Source organism: Mangifera indica, chromosome 5 (assembly GCF_011075055.1).
Source record: "Mangifera indica cultivar Alphonso chromosome 5, CATAS_Mindica_2.1, whole genome shotgun sequence".
NCBI lineage: Eukaryota > Viridiplantae > Streptophyta > Magnoliopsida > Sapindales > Anacardiaceae > Mangifera > Mangifera indica.
In genome coordinates, this window is record NC_058141.1 from 15,673,673 (window position 1) to 15,693,335 (window position 19,663).

The following is a 19,663-nucleotide window of genomic DNA, read 5'->3' on the forward strand; positions in this document are numbered from 1 at the left end:
TAAACAATATTTATCTTCTAGAAACATGAGCATATGATTTATAGGAATACTTGTTATTCTATAGATATACATGGAGGTTCCGTTAATTTGACTACTAAGTGTACTTAGTTGGAATATGAAGATTTGGAGTTCAAAACTGTTAGATTCTTAGGTGTTTTCAGGATGATTAAAACATAAGTTAAAAGTAATAACATGTCTAAAGAATACGTAAAACATTATGTATATCCAATGAATTTCCCTTTGGCAAAATTAAGCAATGCTTGTACAATGATAATAAATTGTCAACTCAAAAATAAAATCAAGGGCAACTTAAATACCCAGGCACTATCACTAGTGAGGAAAAAAAAAAAAACCAGCAACGACAAAAGATTATATAGTGAACAAAATTAACCTTGAATAATATATATTTTTTAAATTTCATGACCTTGAATATATGCATATGAGTATCAAGAAATTTATAAAAATTTTTGGTAGACAAAATACTAACCTTAAATTTAAATAAATAAAAGGGCACATATCAATATTATGATAAGTAAAAATTTGAATATTAATAATAATATATTATTATCTGATTAAGTATTATTTTATTATTAATTTAAAATATATAATTATATAATAATATATCATTATTTTAACTTAAATTAATATTAATTAAAAATACACATGATTTCATTAATCTAATGTCAGTTAGCTTTTATCATCACGTCACCCTTACAATTGAAGGACTTCCATATAAGACTAATTGGAATTTTTTTTTTTTAATGTATAATAACTAGAGGAAGACAAAAAGTCTAGCGTGATGGTGTAGCAATCAACTCAACCTGTGGGCTGTTCGGACCGAGTCATGAGCCGACCCCATTACCGTTGACAATTTAAAAAAGAAATTAAAAAATACTTTTTAAAGAAAATTAATAAGTTGTTGGCCCACAAGTCCGGCCAGTTTCTATATGTCACCCAATCCTCTCTATATTTATATAATCGAACCATGGACCTCATACTTAAGGTTGTTGTTATGCAGATCTTAGGCTCGGCCAGACCCATAACTCTGGTGGGCTGAATCGATGCTAGTCTGGCCATTGCAACCTTTAATAATAATCAATAGTGTCACTCTGACTGTTATTTATAAGAAATAACAACTTAAATATTAATTTTGATATGTTATTATATAATTAATTATTATTTTATTATTAATTTATATAATATAATATTATTATTTATATTTAAATTAATATTTATTATAAATACATATAATTTTACTAATAAAATACCAATTAGCTTTTATTATCTCACGTCACCCTTACCATTCAAAAACTCCCATAAAAAATATTTGGATTTTTTTTTTTATCCATAGTAACCAACACGATCTTATTTGCTTAGACTTAGCAGTCAAGTGTCAAACTTTACCAATAGTTCTAAATACGTTACTCTTCAGTTGGCCACACCAAGTGAATAACTTACTATTGCGAAGATCAACGTTGTCTTTGGTTATAATTTCTATGCATAGAATTGGTAGTCAAATGGGCTAGATTGGTTATTATGAATAAATAGACAGATGTTTTCTACTATTCTTGGTCAAATCATCACCTTAACGCATTGGGGAAATCAATTCGCTCTGTTATAATACTGTTGTAGACTTGGAAAAAGGAAGGCCCTACCCCTCGGTCAAAGTCCGTCAGCCGACCTTCGCTTTACCTTCTTTATTGTGGAACACGTTTCCAGCTTTTAACTTAATTTGCAGTGCAATCAAGTTCGACATTAGTTCTCTTTGTTTCAAAACTGATAGAAATCTCCGAGTTATCCAGAAAATGTACCGTGAGTGATAAGATTATTAACGTTGAAAGAAGTTTTTGAATGAACAAAATAGGTAACAAGAATCCGTATTTGGTTACACTGTTCAATTTCTTGAGTCGACCACTTGTGCTACATAAGTCCCAAGACATGAGAAACTGGATATAAGCTGAAACCCTTACACCAGAAAACTGCGAAAACATGCTTGCCATGATTTGAGATACGAAAGGTCCATTGGCTGTAAACCGGAGAAGACAATACATTTGTTGCTCAACTGTAATTCTGTAAAGGCCTCCAATTGATACTGCCGCAGTTGATGCCAATCCCAGAAAAGATTACTCCGGTTAAACTGGCGGCCAGGTTGAACTATTAAGTCCCTCACTAATGAACATGGCAAAGAAATATGCACCCAACTGGAGCTGACTGGTGGCAACCTTTTGTCTGCTGCTTGATTAATTTTTGGATCAATGGGGTAACCAAAATGCAGACTTTTCTAATGACCATCGTGTGGCATTCGTGTGGTGACAGAAGGGGAAATTCATGGCATGAAAATCAGCGATAGAAACTTAAATTTCAATATGTACATCTTTATACAGTTCAAAAACTTGGTTGTATCTCTTGGGCCCGCATGTAGGTTAAAAACTGAGTTGGCAACTCAGCTAAAAGTGCTTGCACAACAGAAACCTCTCCGCCTGCAAATGAATGAGATATCACCAGCCGACCTAAAACAAGTGCCAAACTGTTTTTAGAGTTGGTTATTTGATATAAAATATTGTCTTACTCTGTACATCCTTAAGAGGAACGAATTGAACTATATCACGAGAAGCAAGACGCCCAGTTGAACTCTCAAGTCTCTCTCCCTTGTCTGCATCTAAAATCTGCGTGAAAAAAAATTATTTACTGTTGTGGAGAAACCCTAACTTGAAGATCAATGATTCAGAAACAGCAAAAGCGCTCATGCATCAAGAAATATCCTAGCCAGACGGATGAGAAGATAATAAGATACCTCCATTTCTTTGAAGTCGGCCCCTCCTACTCCCACAATGAGGATTGACAATGGCAGGATAGATGCTTTCACCAGGGCATCCTTGGTTTCTTGGAGATCTGTTACTACTCCATCCTATAACATTAACAAATTTCAGAGCAATGCAACAGTAGGAACCAAACAGAATGGAAATATTGCTTCATAGAAGAACTGACCCTTAACCACTACAAACAAAATGATTTGTTTTAGTGAAAACAATAGCATAATTTGTTCAGATACTCTGGAAAACAAGGATAGGCAAGTACACAATTTTTGAATGGCATCTAAGATTACCAATCAAAAGATGCATGTTACAGGTAAATGCATTACATTACATGAAGTCAGTCTAGATTTGTAGTTCCCATCCTCACCGTGATTATCAACAAAATAAAGTATTTTCTATCATGATTGGCAAGAGATTGGCCAGCAATTTGTGCAGCATGGCTAATAACAGGTCCAAAAAGTGTTGGCCCAGCTAGAGATACATTAAAGAGGGCACTTGTATATGCTGTCAGAATTCCGTGAATTCCTTCCACCTGAGAGAATTGATTTATATCACCTTAATACAGAGGCAAACAGCTAAGAGTGAAAGATAAAGTCATCCAAATAATGAGAAGTTTATTTTTTGCAACTTTTTCACCTCACAATAAGTACTGCTTCCATTTAAGTTGAAGCAATGTGAAACAGGACCGTCAATTGGCCGTGCTCCAAAACCCCAAGCAGGAAAGCGTTTATCTGTATCATAAAATTGCAATACCTCTCCAACCTCTAAGATTGCCTGAAAAAGGAATAGCATGATGTTTGCATGGATCCACCAGCAAAAGAAATTTATACAAAACTACAAACAAAGAGATTCATTCTCACTCTTTGATATGCATTTGGCCTCCCTGAGGGATCAATATAATGCAAGGAATCAGGAAGCCGGGGATTTCCATTTGAAGCTGATAGACAATTAATGACAATAAGTCCAATTGAAATTTTGCAGAACCTAAAACCAAACCATTTAACATGTCCTACATAATTGATTTGTAAAATATCTGTTCAAACAAAGTTTGGATCTGAAATGGTAAGAAGAACTAACAGATATTGATTGTAAAAATGGAAATATGCTTCAAAATAAAATAGTTGAAAATAACTCAAAAAAGTATTAAAAATATTTGTAAACAATACAGTAGATGCATATAAAACTTATGAGATACTCTATTTTAAATTTCCCACATTAAAGAAGATAACACATGGGAAACAAATATTGGGTAGGTCTATTGCTGGAATCTCATGGTATCACAAAACCAGAGGTTAAAATAATAAAGGAACCTTTTTTCAGCAGCATGATAATTTAATTCTATTAGAGAAATTAATTATAGCTAGCACAAGCACCGTTATTTCTTAAGGAATATCACTTGTAGGAAAACATAAACAAAATGTTAATAAAATTGAGCATAGCCATAAATAATGGAAAGACAAGAATGGGTATTTACATACAAAATAACTAACCTACCTTGTCAAGGATTGATTCTCCAGAATTTAAAACTTGGGAAATTAAGCATTTTCTAAAGTTAGTTAAATGTGTAGACACATACCAGTGAAATCAACAGCCACCATAAAATTCAGTTCAAATCCCCCAGCCAAGTAATCAAGGAAAGTATATTGAACACGCTCTGAAAACTTATCCACAAAAAGCTGGCTCTTTAGAATCTGCAATAGAAGTTAAAAAATTATTGAGAAAAGCAAGAGACATACAAACAGCAGCATCACAGTCCAAATGAAATAAAAAAACTAACCTTGCTGTGGTAATTATGCCCAACTGTTGTTGGTAGAAACAAATGCTCTCCTTGCCCATTAGAATGAAGCTTTTCCAAGTCTGCTAGTGATTTCTGAACCTTTCTGGTAAAACAAGAACAAATAAGCATAAACATTACTTTGGTTTATACAAATCTAGAGAGAGAGAAGCAAAAAGGAAAAAGAGGATCTTCATTTACCCAATCAAATCATGCTTTCCACTATTATTGAAGTTAAAGAACTCTATTATTAATGGACTATCCTGCAATTTAATCCAAGCATAGTAATTAGATAGCTAGTAATAAACAAACAAGGAAATGCATAATCTTACAGAGAAGCACCTCAAAATGCATGCTCTAACAAACTTGTACATGTTCTAAAATTATCGTCAGCAAAAAAGTGCTGACAGTGACAATACATTTTCATGATGATAGGAAAACTAATGATTAATCAATAACAATTTTAAGACTTTGATTCCAAGAAAATTAGAGATTAAAAATGAAATGCAACGCATAATTTGACATGTAAAAGTAGCATATTCTTGAAGGGAACTGTTATCCTACTCAAGAAACTCCATATCTAACCAAAACCGGTGCAGCCAACGTAAGCTCAATTTGAGAATATTAATAACTTATTACCAAATAAACAATAAAAAGAAGAGCATGCCATTTATATGGAAAAGATATAATTATGCTCAGACTGCAGGATGTCCTGTTTCTACTAGTTTGCAGATTTTAGCACCCCATATGATATCTTCCCAATACCTTGCTTCCAACTTGCTGAATATTCAAAAACACTGGTTTCCATACTGGTTTCGTTTCATTCTTCAAGACCTCTGTTTTACACACAGGGATAGGCACCCCACCGTCCGTGATTTTTGATATTACCAGAAAGGGGTCCTAAAAAATATTTTAGAAATGCACCCAAACATTATTAGAATGTCCCAAAATGTCTAATAAGAGAGAGAGGTATAGGAAATCAGCAGCCATACATTCCTAGAGAAGAGATCCTTATATTCCAAATCTGAACATCTTAATATCAGCTCTGTTGTAGCCTTTGATTCTAAGCATTCTTCGGCATGCACAGTAAGTTTTCCAAGGTGTTGTGAACGGGTTGATGTGATAGAATCTTCTCTGCGTACAAGTCCTAAGGTCAGTGACCTGTTTGGTTTGGTGACAATCTACCAGAGAGAAATGACAATGTTGATAAGTATTATGTCTAATGATATTTTGCATAAGCAGAATAACACTAAAAGTTCTCAATGTTCAACCATACACTGAACCCAAAAAAAAAAATTAAAAGAAGCTGCCCCTATGCCATACCTCTGATAATGTACAAGTAGCCTCACCAAGAAATTGTTGCTCCTCCAACTTAAGCATCTGAGTAAGTGGAATAATCTGTTATCTAATGATATGCTAGAATGCCCTTTAATGCAAGTAAAGTGTAGAAAAAAAAAAAATCTATTTCTTGTAAAGTATTCCATTTAACAGTAGCATATAAATAAAAATTAAAACAGTTTTGAGCAGTCTTTAGTTGATTGGGAGGCTGTGGCCTTTAGAAGGAGTTAACACCTCTTATTGCAGACAATATTTATTTGAATATTAAAAAAAATTTGATTTGGGTTCCTATCAAATTGGTATCAGTGCATTATGAAAATAGGACAAATTGATATCATACTGGATGAGGATGGGAGTTGGTCATGATTCCGACGATTTGAGGAATTGGAGTCTCGAGATATGTCGGAGAAAGGAATAATGGAATATGTCTCTGTTGTGAAGGTAAACTCGAGTGTAATCACAACCGTAAATTCAAATGGTTGGTAGTGTTATTGGTGGAGGAGAATGGATCCAATGACGATGCCATTTTGATAGGGAGCGATAAGAAGTGAGAGAGAAGAGAAGTCGATCTAGTGAAGAAGAATGGAACTGATCTTGTTGAGATGGGGATTTTTGAAGAAAAAACAGTAGATTCCGATGACCAGAAGGTGAAATCGATAAATTTCAGCAACTACAGCCACGAATTGATAGGTTCCATTGAATTCACAAAGATGACAATGGTCTAAAATGGTGATTCAACAGTTTCTGGAGATAACTTAGTTGATTTCGACAAAGCCCAGCTACTCGAAATTGTTCATTTGTCAAAGTTTTTGACATTAGGGATGAAGGCAGAGTATATTGAAAAAGGAAGTATGGGGTTGATTTTTTTTCATTAGCAATGACAATTAGAATAATAGCAAAATAGGAGGGGCTTTTTCAAATTGGATAGGAAGAAATACAAAGAAAAAAAGTTTGGACTGTTGGATCAAAAATAAAAATAAACAAAAAAAATTTTGAATTTTCCCCACCTTAAGGACAAGGCGGCTTTCAAAAGGGCAAGTAATGATAAGATTAGATAAATAATAATAATAATTAATTAATTAATAAATATATTTAAATTAGGATAGTATATTTGAATTAATTATGATAGGATATTTGATTTGATTAGGATAAGATAATATTTGAATATAAAATTTAAAATATTGGAAATATAAATATGAGTGATTGGGGGGGATATTGATATTTGGGTAATTTGGGCAGCCATTAGTTGATTGGGAGGCTAAGGCCTTTGGAGGAATTGGCACCTCTTATTGCATAAAATTTGAGTTAGGTTTCTGAAAGAGAAACATGTTCAAAGTAGACAAATATCAATTTGTCTAAAGTAAATATATGATTTCAAAAATCACAAATATTAACTTGTTAATCATCAGTTTAACAAGATTAACAAGTTGAAAGAAAAATCAAACTGTTAAAAGGAAAATGGAAATTTCTTGCACACAAGAATTTAAGTCCAAATTTTAATAAAGGCATCCACAAGAGAGAGAGACTATAAAAATACAGATTTTGAGCCATATCACTACAAGCAAGATTGAAACTTCTGGTATACTAGGAAAAATGCAGATTTGTTACCTAATGAATCTTAGTGATGGAGTTAAAACTTGTGTTACTAGATTATATATTAATATATGTCAATCAAAATGATTTCTTGCTCTATAAAAATTAAAAATAAAAATAATAAAAGCAACATTATGGAGGGAAAAAAAAGTTACCTTTACATCTGCATTGTGAAACTGAGTGTCAACATCATATATTCGAAATCTGCCATATATATCAGTTTCACATATTACAAGATAATATAACCATCAGTTTCACTTATTACAAGACAATATAACCGATAAAAATAGACAATTGGTCAATAAAAAATAGAGCTGAAAGCATTAGAACTTACTGTAAGGTTTGCACAACTTCAAATTGATATGAGATAGTATATTTTGTAATCCATGCTGGACTCAGAGAATTAAGGACTACTTCAGTACGGCCTACTTCGATAACTGCTCCATCTCTAGCTTTTGTATAAATCACCAGCATGGGATCACTCTGAAGCAAGAAAATATAAAGAGATGATAAGTTAAACCTTCTGAATAGGAGCAACACCAGAAAAAATTTAGCAGTTAGAAGTGGATCTGGCATGAGCCCAAGACTGAGGTTTGAATTGATCGATACAATTACTTTAGTTGCAACGTTTGAGGAATTTGAACCCAAAAACATGCATCACTTAATCCAAAGGCTTAAGATCTTAGATAAGGGTCCAACATTAATATTTTAAGTTTAATGGACGGAAAGGTTGAATCTAGAAAATAGGATTTCAGCATTTATAACAATGAGAAACCAGGTCAGACCACGTGCAATTAAATGATTGTTTGGGAAGAGGTGAGAAAGAAAAGAAAGATTGAAAACGGTTAATAAAATTGAAGGAAGCAATCAGAATTCATTGAAAGGAACTAAATAGAAGCTCAAATCTCATAAACCAACTAGAATTATATAAACACGCTTCACAAATCACACTTACTAATCCAAATAGGACTTCAAAAAACAACTAAATTAATGGACCAATGACAATTAAGTAGATATTGTATGGTTAATTTTCTGGCTAGTGCTGAAGATAATTACTTTTTCTAATCAACCAACCTATTGATGAGGCATCAATTTGACACCAGATGTGATTGAATCAAAACCCGCAGGTATTGGATGATGAAGACTTGAAATTATCTACTTCTTTGATTGATAGATAATCAGCCACAGATAATTATCACTTCTGATATATAATTTTAAAAAAAATAAAAAAACACTGAATTCTTCTGGCCTGTCTGGTGGATAACCAACTTGAATTACCAAATTGTTAAGATAGACAAACATATCAACCATCATCAGACCATCTCACAAAAAGAAAGAAGCAAAAGCTGCAAAGACTGCATGTGGAGTCTTACACCAAGCCCCTGTAAGTTCATAATCATGTGACCAAAAGTAAAACTTGTCACCACCATCACTGGTCTTATTTCATATGTTTCTCCTTCAAATTTGTTGGAAACTAAAGTCCCACATCTAATAATGCAATAAAAGTGAGTGGTATATAAGTGTGAGAGATTGGACCTTAACACAAGTCAATTGGTTTTGTGCAATATAGGTTTCAATTTTCATATTTCCAAAATTCAGGCAAAGGAGATCATATGCCAAAACTGATGGTTTGTTAAAGTTAGTTAACCATCTACTGTTTGGTTACATATCTATATCAATACTAATTAACAAAGGTTTCAGCTCTGAGGAATTAAAGTGTTAGGAACCCAGCTCTTATTTGACAAAAACAGAAGATAAAAACACAAAATACACAATTCCTAACATAAAGACACCAGTTAACATTGCCTTAGAATTGCTCAAACCAACAGCAATGTAGTATGATTTCAACTATCTTCAGAGATCGTCAAAATTCAATCTTCACACTGCTGCTGACACAGACAATTGTTAAAAAATCATCCCATCACCATACAATTGTTGATGGTACAGCAAACAGCAAGAACTAACAACAAAATAAGTAAGTTGTCTTCAAAACAATTCATTCGGGGTTACCTCGATCATTGAAGCACTATGCTCCATTTCAAATTGTCTATTACTAAATAAGGCATTCTCAAGTTTCATTTATGCTTCATTTCCACTTCCATGTTCCTTAATTAACTAACACTGGATCAGGTTGTAAGCGTATGATACTTTGAATAAACTCTGGTTTGGTTTCAAATAGCAACTGTATAGGTAAAAATCATCAAAATTTAACCTACAAACTAGAAAAAACAAATTAATCAGCAAACCTTGGAGAGGTAATCCCGGTCACGCAAGTCACTAGCCGAAAATGATAACTGCAAAAGCATTATTATTGCATATTAAAAATATCAGCATAAATTGGTCACATTCTTGTCAATTGATAATTTACAAATCTTTACATAAAAAAATACAATCAACTATTCCATATGCCATATTGAGTAACCAACAATCAGACTGCCAGGGATTTTTACAATATGACTAGCTCATAATTCGACACGACTAAATAAATCAGAAAATAAATCTTAGATTGGAAAATCCACAAATTGGTTTTTAAAATGCGAGTAATAACAAGAATATAAGTATAAATTTAGAAGAGATTTGAGTAACCTCGATCGGAGAGAAGAGACCGACGAAGCCCCGAGACTTAAAGAATAAGTCAACGGCTTGATTTGGAGAGTCAGTGGTGGCCGAAGCGGCAGTTCCGCCGACAGCTGTCATACCGCCGCCGACGTCGGAGCAGCAATTACCCATGATTAGTGTGTCAGCAGAAGTTGGCCCAGCTTGGCTGATAAGTACTTGAAATGATAAAGGAACTAGTAAAACCTTATTGTTGCTAAGATGCTGAGTTTCAAAAACACGGGGATGAAAATTAGAAGTTAGAGAAAACGTGATGAAGAGAGCGCTCACTCAGACACAGTATTCATTTACATATTTGACCCACTTGTCGCATTATATTTACAACTATAACCCAACACATATTTTTGAAACAAAAAATTTTCAGAGAAATGGTTTCGTTTCGTTCCGTTCATGAAACTTGGTAAATATTTTCCAAAATTTAATTGATTTGTGTGAATGGTCGCTTCTGTAACATCAAAATCAGTGTAATTTCAGCAACTGAGAGGGAGAACGATTATTTCCCACCCATTAAAAACGTCATTATTCTACATATTATTAAATTAAAACTAAATAATGTTATCAAAACTTTAATTAAACATAATTTCACCATATTAATTTTTAAATTAATAATTGTAAAAATATAAATTTAACACAATTGTCACCTTTAATTTCCGCCAAATCACATTTGATTGGAATTGCACTGTTTCGATTCCACTCCAACAGAATTTAAAAAGGATCCGGCCAGGAACGCTGTTTAGATCTAAAGAAAAATTGTACTATGAACTTTCTCAAAAGAAGGAACAACGGTTCTTTGGAATCATCTGACAAAAATCAACAACACCTGAAGAACCCCGCGAAGTATAGAGGTATTGATAATAATCAACCACATGATTAGAAATACGATCTTGATCAGAAGAAATTTAAGGCGGCATTCAAATTACTACCTCGAATTCAAAATCACAAAGGAAAAATTCCCCCATACATGAATTGTAACATCATCATATTGAATGTAAAAGTTATGAAATGATTTTAATATTTATATTAGTACAGTTACTAAGAGAGTCATTGGGAGCGTTACATTTTTTATCCATTTAACAAAAATTAGATATTCAGGCCCATTCTTTTTTAACGTATTTATTAATCAAAATCATCATCACAATTAAACAATATATTTATATATTATTATTATTATAACATGTTATGATCTGATGAAGTCCAAATCCATCATGTGTATTGAAGAAAAGTGTTAATTTTTTATGTCTCGATTCATCTGTATAAATAAGCAGCGGGCCCAAACCCATCACCTGAGGATTGAGGCCAATTTTTTAATATTAACTTTGAACGACGAAATCAAAGTTTAATGGTCCCACGAATTCCGCACTGAACCATATACACTTATTTCATTAAGATTACAGTATACTCAAATACATGCATGATAGAAGAAGCACAATTCAAGCAATTGAAGGATATGATAAAGTGGAATGTGATGCTTGAAGCATGAGTGAAAAGAAAAAATGGAAAAGTAAAGACTCACCAATATAAAAACTAAAGCAAAAAGCCATGCATGTCTGTTGCTAAGAAGCAAAAAAGGGATCCAATCGGCTGCTTGCTTGCTATTACCACCCAAAAGAAGGGCATAATAACTACACCCATTATATGGCTTGATTTGCAATTCTTATATTGTGTTTGTGGAATGATGGTGACCAATTATTTAGTCTTCAATCACAAGCATTGTTCATGGCGGAAGGGAGGGATTGTATTTGTTGCCTCTTCAATAGGCTGAATTGGAATTTATCAAAGTTAAAATTGTAAGGGGAGTCAACGAGCACCAAGGAAAAGAGGTCAACCACCAGAGCTAAAGTGGGGTTTACTGGGGCAATAAATGGCAACAATAAAAGGTTTATCCAACCATGAAAAATGATGGGATCAAACTTGAAGCCTTAAACACATACTTCATCGCCCATGTTACTATGCAACATTAAAAGTAAATATCACACTGTTACGGAATACACAAAAATTATAATTTTCCTAAAAGGACGAAAACAATCACAAAATCTGGTAAGTCATCCCTAGCCTGGGTTCTCAGTTTCATCAGTCATCAGATGCTTATATGCCAGCAGCATCATATATCAGAGCCCCCATCTGATGAATAACACAATCCCTTAATCAGAATTTCTTCTCCCAGAAGTCATCTTCTTTCATCCTATTCATCCCAATGGTTTCGTATTACCATCTGATGACAGTGTGGCAAGAAAACGAAAACACTTACCAAGTAAAAATCTGTCCTATGTTAATGACATTCTAAATCTTGTGCAATCCAATGTTTAGATCAGAAGATATGGAAATAAGAAGTGGATAAGAATAATGCCACACAGCTTTAAAAACCCGTTTATGATGAGCTTTTATTGATTGGGATGGCCTGTGAGCATTGTATCTGATATCAAAGAGGTGGATTATGGGGTCTGCTGAACCAGATGTTATGTATAAACCATCAGGAGACCAAGCCTGATTTATCAGAGCTGACTGGGACTCACTACTTTCTTGCTTCCATCCAAAAGCATGAATTTCAGTCTGCCTCAATCTAATATCAAACAACCGCAGCTGCCTCCCCGGTGTCCTGAAAACATGTCATCTCAATGTCAAAACTGCACAACTAAATCAATATAATCAAATGGCCTTCTCATCCCAGGTTATAATATCCTGGTTCAATAAGAAGTCATGTTAAACTATCAAACAATCCAAAATGAACCATTCATGACAGAAAGCAGACTCAATAATCCAGTAATTTAAATCTACATATTTTACAGTTGATGATTCAAATCTCAAGCTGATTCATTACAAGTGCATTTATCCAAGTGCAATTTGAAAAAGCTAAATTAATATAACCTAAGATATAATTACAAAAAACCAACACATCATGTACAACTACATTATCAATTTGTTCCACCACAATGGCAGCAGATTAAAATTTGATCTTCTGTAGGGTCTTTCAAATGATTCCATTGCTTTTTCAATGAAGCACAACTGGAAAGTTTTAAAGTTGTTTATTTGACAAATGAAATCTAATTCTTAAAATACTCAAGACAAAGCAGGTGAATGTAGAAATATAAATGCTAGGTAGTACAAAAGATGAAGAAGATTCTTATTTCAGAATATAAGTTTCATACCCAGTTTGAACCATGAATAGATTGAAATCACATGGATTTGGAAGAACACTCATGCATTTACTTTCTATCTGATGCTTGAAATCAGCTCTTCCTACTCCAGCATCAAACCCAATAATCCTCTTGTCAGCACCAGCAGACAATACAATCTGCTTTTGCTGCATCCCAGCAACTCCCATGACAGCAGAGGAATGCATATTCCTGTGCAGTGCCTTTGGCTTCCATGAGTTCTCAGCATCTCTCTCACTCCAAAGCATAACAGCATGATCACTACCACCAGTCACAAAAGAAGCATTTTCCCATGGCAAGAAAATTATGCTATTGATGATACCTTTAACATGAGGTTTCTCATCAAGGAAAGTCACACGAGCTCTCTATTGATGCACAATCATATAAGCTTCAGTATTTATTATCCAAAGCAGAAATTTTTTATGAATAATATAGTTGTATGCTAAAATACTAGTAAGAGTGGATGCAGCCCATACAAGTCCCGGTCCTATACAAATATATGTCATGCAAATTTACACACAAGATTAAGTACCAATAGCATATGTAGTTGATGCTCATTAAGATAGCACTTACCCCATGTGTTTTATTCAGATTTAGGACTGATATCTGAGAATCCCCACTATCAGCAGTGTAAGCACAAAAGAGGCTGTTTCCCTGTGGGTGCCAGGCTATATCTTCAGGCCATCTCCTCTGCTTTGGAGACACACAATCAGTTGAACTAAGCAACGAGGCGCCTGACCTGAAGTTGAAGGGAAAACCATATTAACACAGAGTCATGGAGAAATACACACAATTTGGAACAAAAGAAAGAATGAAGTTGTAATGCATACCAATTAGAGGATGAAGGTTATTATTTAAGATTTATCTATAATTTGTTACACTCATTTCATTTTAATTTATGTTTTTTTTTTTTTTGGTTTCAGGATTTATTTCTATTTGGATTAATTTGATCATATTTTCAAACATAGCTTTATCACTTAGATATAAGTAAAAGTGGCTTGAGTCATTTCAATGTATATTTTCTTCACAAAATCTATAGGTTTCACCAGATAATATACAATAAATAATCTAGTTAAGACATTTTAGAAATGCATCATGCTCTAGCGTTCTCCACATATGCATTATGTTCACAGCATCAGTTGGCTAGTAACACTATCATAGCAATGCAATCAAATAAATATAAGCACACTTGTATGATAAACAAAAGTTCACAAGTGCAACCAGTCAAAGTCCTGTTAAGCCAATGGAGAGGAAAAGTCATCATTTCAGACTTACCCCCTAGATTGAAGCTGCCACAAGCTCACAACTCCATCCAAAGCACTGTAAAGATTCCATAATTAACAGAAAACATTAATTAGTCCCGTATAATCATAAACAAGAATGGCAATAACTACAAGCACTTCATGCCCCTACTTTCTCAAAATTATAGAACCCAAATTAGTTACTAAAACAAAATTCATGTTCACGTACCAAGCCAAAACCTAAATGCATATTAAAGTCATGTACCGAGCAGACTCACTTGTCAAACCTTAGGTTATCATAATATCAGAAAGGAGACAGGAAAAACCCAAAAAACAAAAAAAAAACACTGTTTTATTATTCATATAGTTTGACCTAAGAAGAAAAATTTGCAAGTCTAAAAAATGCCAAATCAGCATCAGTTGATATAGGCCCTCCTAATAAAGCACCTAATTACCTGGTCACAAAAAGCTGATCGTTCACTGGGCACAATGAAAGACTTCTTAACTTTCTTTTATGCTGACTGGAAATGTGGTTGCTTGAATGACAGCGAATTGTGCAAGGTGAAGAACTGCTTTGCACCAGTGGGATCAATTCTTTATGTTCTTTCTGCTCTGAAATACAGCCAGGAAAAAGGAAAGTTCTTGACCACCAATAGCATATAATTGAAACCACAAAGGAAAAACACTAGATAAAAGTGGAGGCCACCAATTTACATTGGCAAACACACACTAATAATGCATTACAATCAATGGGTGAGAATAGTACCAAACTTTCTTTTTGTTCCTCTATCTTGAACTTCAACAACTTCTCTATCACAAGAATTTCCATAGGATTTCTCCCCTTTTACAACACTGTTAGGGTGAGATGCAGGACTTCCTTGAGCACTGGACCCAACAGGATCTCTCACACCAGACCATGTTGATTTTAGAGGCTGAGAAATCTTGGGATTTACAGCAGGAATTACCAGTTCCGTTCTAGATTGAGGTTGGGATCTAGAAGGCCATTTATCAACAGGAACAGGACTGATTGATCTCCGCTCCACCTTAACATTTTTAGTTCCATTAGCCAGAGAACTTCTAGAAGACACTGCATTATCTTGGCCTCGAAGACGAGCCAATTTAGATTGTGAATCTTGCAACCTCTTCTCTGCTTCATCAAGCTGCACACCTTTTCCAAATATATAATTAGTAGCTATTATCCTAGAAAAAAAAAAGAGCAAAACACCAACAAACAATTCATATAAAATACCCGATAATTGTCCAAATCATAATACAAATAAAATAAACAATTGACATGAGAGCAATCAATTAAAACTCAGTTTCCTTGTTGAAAACTCGTAGTAAAGGCAGAACAACTTCTAGCAATTATAAACAGCATAAAAAAGAACATGAACCTAAATCTTGACAAGTTTTTTTCTTCATTATCAAAATTAAAAAGAAGAAAAAGGTGAGTTCTTTTCTTTTACATGCTTTCTAGTTAAAGAAAGTACACGCAACTAAATGCTAATGCGTTAACGTTCAAAAGTCGAAAAACTTATGGTGTAAACTTTAGGGCAAACTTACTTACCCAAAAAAAAAAAAAAAACTTTAGGCTAAACTTTAATCTTAAATAATAATTTCAGGAATTTAAAACCCAAACTTTAGCATTAATTTCACTGTGAAATTTTCAAGATAATGATTCACTAACACCTAAGAAACCATAGAAATGCCATTAAATTTATACGAACAAAATAACAGAACAGACGAAAAAAATAATCAAAAAAATAGTTGTTTATCAAATGAGTAACTGCAACAACCTGAGATTTGTAATAGGAGATACGCTGTTTGAGATGCTGAACTTCTTTGGTACGGTGTTCGATAAGAGCGATCAATGCCTCTTCTTGCTCTTCTCTGCTGTTCTCCCCACCGCTTCCTTCTTCATCGTGCTTCTGTTTTTTTGAAAACCCCTCGCTCATTTGTATCGTGTTGGCTTCCTTCTATCCGTTTGCCTTTGGTAAAGTAGTTTTCTTTCACGGCATGCTCGAGTCGAGACAAGTATTTATATTGACATGGTGCCGCAAGAAATCAGAATTGCTTAATAGAAATTATAGTCACCATTTACTTAGTAATTATTTTTATTATTTTCCTGGCCCCGTGCAAAGCCTTTTCATTTCATTCATGTTATTCTCTCTCAAATTAATTAAATAATTATAATTATATATTAATAATATATCTAATTATCTTCCCAATCTACATTTAAATCTTTGGAACACGAGAACAAATAACCACAAGCGTTCAAGTAATTTTGAATATTCATTTCCATGAGTTCAAAGGTTCTGTTCAACATCAGCAGCCTCCAAAAACATGTAGGTAGGTAATTACAATGGCACTTGATAACATTGGCCACAATAATCCCAAAAGCTTTTGACTTACTATCTCTCTCTCCTCCAGTCACTTTGGCCACAATTCTGAGAATTCATGGCTACCTAACAGGTAAACAATGCATCCCTCCAAGATGAACTTCATTGGTGTTTAGAGGCCACAGCCAACTCTGTTGAATAAATGTACATCACTGGAATTAATATACTAATCAATATCACTATAAATTAATGCTCAAAGTGCACTTTCTTACTTTGGCATTGAATTACAATGTAGAAACTAGACGGTGCTTCTACCAATTCATCTAACCCTAATCACATAATAAATGCAGACCTAGAAGGAATTTCTCCTTTTTCTTTCAGGAATAGCAATTTCTGATGCCACAGGTATAAAGTTTATATCAATTTTAAGGAGTCAAAAGGACCCCATTGCTGTAAGTACTCAGCAGAGAAGAGATTGCTCGATAATTTCTTACGAATCGATCTCTAACAAGTATGGTTTTCTCAAAACTCCATGATCTGGGGAGTTTTAACAAACCACCTACAATCAACAGTGACTCTCTACTTCTTCAACGTGCATAAATAGGGCAACCAATGGTTCTTCATGCTTGTCTGTGCAGTATAATCCAATTCATTTGTCACAACTACTGCATTGGCAACATCAGTCTGAAGCTTAGCCTTCGAAACCAGAGAAATGATCGTCTGAATCCTCATCATATATGTTGCCTATTTGAACAAGGAGAGATGAAATAAGACGCCATATTTTTCCAAAGCACAGGAAATCAAAGGTCAGACTAAGAGAAGCACACTTAACCCAACATATGAAGACCTGAGACCAATTTGTCAGAGCTTGACTATATACACAGCACCCACTCACTAACAATCAGCTTAACCCTATAAAGCAACATCTCCAACAACCTCAAAAAGGGTAACATCAGAAGCCTAATAGCCTAGTTGTATCATTTATAAGGTTAAAAGGAAAATCATTCAAGCAACAAGATCAACTTCATCTCGTTGAGGAGGAACCACATCTAATCTCATCATACTTCTATATTGATCAGGAACTGGAGCACCGCCATGCACACACAGTTCTACAACAGCTGGGGCCTTGCCATAAAACCTCTTCAAGTTGTTATCCAAAGCAGGACCATTAAGATCTCGAACATGCCAAACATAATTTGGACCAACAAGATCATCAATTGTTGCTTCCTGCCATGCATGCAATCCATCACGAGACTGGTGTTTTGATGCTCTACACATTCTTACCTTGTGTCCCTTGGGACCAACCTGAACCTCAGGACAATATCCACAGGTCCACACACTGTATTTCTCCATGATCTTCTTAACTCCTGATACCATTTCAAACCATGAGTCCATTGTCATAATACTCAAATTCCTTAAAACCTCTCCATCTTGATCATTTGATTGATCCACCCAATAACCTTTCTTCTCTAAATTTAATTTGCTTTCACATCCATCAATCTTAGCACCTAAGCCCAGCTTTGTCTGATGATCATCTTTTAAATCTAAATTTCTTTCTACTTCATCATTTTCTATCACAGACTCAAAATCTACAATTCTTCCTTCAATAGAATACACAGGTTTTGTTCTTCTCTTTGTAGGGTACTTTTCAAGGTCTACACCGGCCTGTATACAGAGCTCTACAATGGCTGGAAGCCTAGGGACACTAAGCCTCTCATCATGAACAACTCTTGACTTCCCAACACGATCATAGAGATGGAAGCACTTGGGGAAGAACACCACATCACCAACTCCCCCTTTTCTCCAAACATGTGTAGCACTTCGAAAACCGCTTTTCGGACCAGCGCAGGTTCGTATTTCATGACCCACATGACCAACGTGAACCTCAGTACAGAACCTAAATAACAAAAAAAAAAATTCAAATTAAAAAAAAGAAAATCACATGATGGGTTATAAAATCTTTCCAAATGTTGAAATACACACACTTTAATTTCTCGTAAATCGCATCCATTATTAATCTAAAGTAGATATAGCCAAACGGCGACGAGAATTGAATAATTGCATTACCTACAGCGTAGAAAGGGAATAACTTTAACGAGTTTTGACAAAACATAGAGCAGAGACTGATGAGCTGAATAGACTTGGTGAGCGACGGAAACGAGCTCAGGAACCAGTAATCCGTTGGCAGGTGGATGTTCAAGTAGCTTAACAGGCTGGGATTTTCTAGCTTCTCTCTCTGCTTTAGCTCTCTGTATCAACACCTTCATGGGTGTAGGATACGGCTTTCTCTCCGATTTGTTCCTGCGTGGTTTCGGTACATCTGAGTACAGAGAATCGTCTGCATCTCCGCTAAGATTTCGGTTTTGGGCTTTGTACGAAGTGAAAACGGTATTGGTGAATCGGAGGTTGTTAAGTTTGTTTGAGCAAGAGATTTGAGACAGTATCCTTCTTTGCATTTCTTTTCGAACCTCTGTTCGGCTGCCAGGAAAATTGAAGAGTTTGCTACTATCTACAGTAACTATAACCTCGAGCCCTTCCCTTAACATTTCAACGAAAAAAGATTATTTTTAAATACTTCTGTTCCGTATTGATATTAAAATAAAAATAATCACAAATTATATATTACAAAAAAAAATTAATAATTAATTAATTAAATCAACCAATTTAGGATTATAAGATTTTAGCCAAGAAAAATGTTATGTTTATAATGGGGTGTTCTGGTATCGTTAATTTAAAATTATCTAATTATTTACATAATTTTATTGTTCAACCAACCCTTAACCTTCACATCTTA

The 19,663-nt window shown here is 34.3% G+C and overlaps 3 protein-coding genes across 4 annotated transcripts; all 3 read right to left on the bottom strand.

Moving 5' to 3' along the window:
* Positions 1-1,794: 1,794 nt before the first annotated feature.
* LOC123217269 (protein BONZAI 1-like) lies at positions 1,795-10,923 on the bottom strand. 2 transcript variants are annotated; one of them, XM_044638179.1, is made up of 17 exons: positions 10,779-10,923; positions 10,108-10,341; positions 9,768-9,815; positions 7,856-8,004; positions 7,677-7,725; positions 5,914-5,970; positions 5,583-5,771; positions 5,356-5,490; positions 4,792-4,853; positions 4,594-4,696; positions 4,393-4,507; positions 3,677-3,753; positions 3,453-3,590; positions 3,184-3,348; positions 2,795-2,908; positions 2,570-2,666; positions 1,795-2,480 (listed from the first exon to the last, which is right to left on the bottom strand). In XM_044638179.1, the coding sequence occupies exons 2-17, from the start codon at positions 10,249-10,251 to the stop codon at positions 2,386-2,388; spliced, it is 1,737 nt and encodes a 578-aa protein (XP_044494114.1). In that variant the 5' UTR covers positions 10,252-10,341; positions 10,779-10,923; the 3' UTR covers positions 1,795-2,385. The 2 variants fall into 2 exon arrangements, with proteins under 2 accessions (XP_044494114.1, XP_044494113.1); XM_044638178.1 differs by lacking the exon at positions 10,779-10,923 and having other exon boundaries at positions 10,108-10,425.
* Positions 10,924-12,037: 1,114 nt separating this feature from the next.
* LOC123216501 lies at positions 12,038-16,604 on the bottom strand. The gene is made up of 7 exons (XM_044636922.1): positions 16,327-16,604; positions 15,297-15,690; positions 14,986-15,142; positions 14,565-14,609; positions 13,863-14,028; positions 13,284-13,654; positions 12,038-12,733 (listed from the first exon to the last, which is right to left on the bottom strand). Exons 1-7 carry the CDS (start codon positions 16,483-16,485, stop codon positions 12,418-12,420), a joined length of 1,608 nt encoding a protein of 535 aa, XP_044492857.1. The 5' UTR covers positions 16,486-16,604; the 3' UTR covers positions 12,038-12,417.
* Positions 16,605-16,803: 199 nt separating this feature from the next.
* Positions 16,804-19,440, bottom strand: LOC123216502 (APO protein 3, mitochondrial). Its single transcript, XM_044636924.1, has 2 exons — positions 18,937-19,440; positions 16,804-18,766 (listed from the first exon to the last, which is right to left on the bottom strand). Exons 1-2 carry the CDS (start codon positions 19,413-19,415, stop codon positions 17,875-17,877), a joined length of 1,371 nt encoding a protein of 456 aa, XP_044492859.1. The 5' UTR covers positions 19,416-19,440; the 3' UTR covers positions 16,804-17,874.
* Positions 19,441-19,663: the final 223 nt, after the last annotated feature.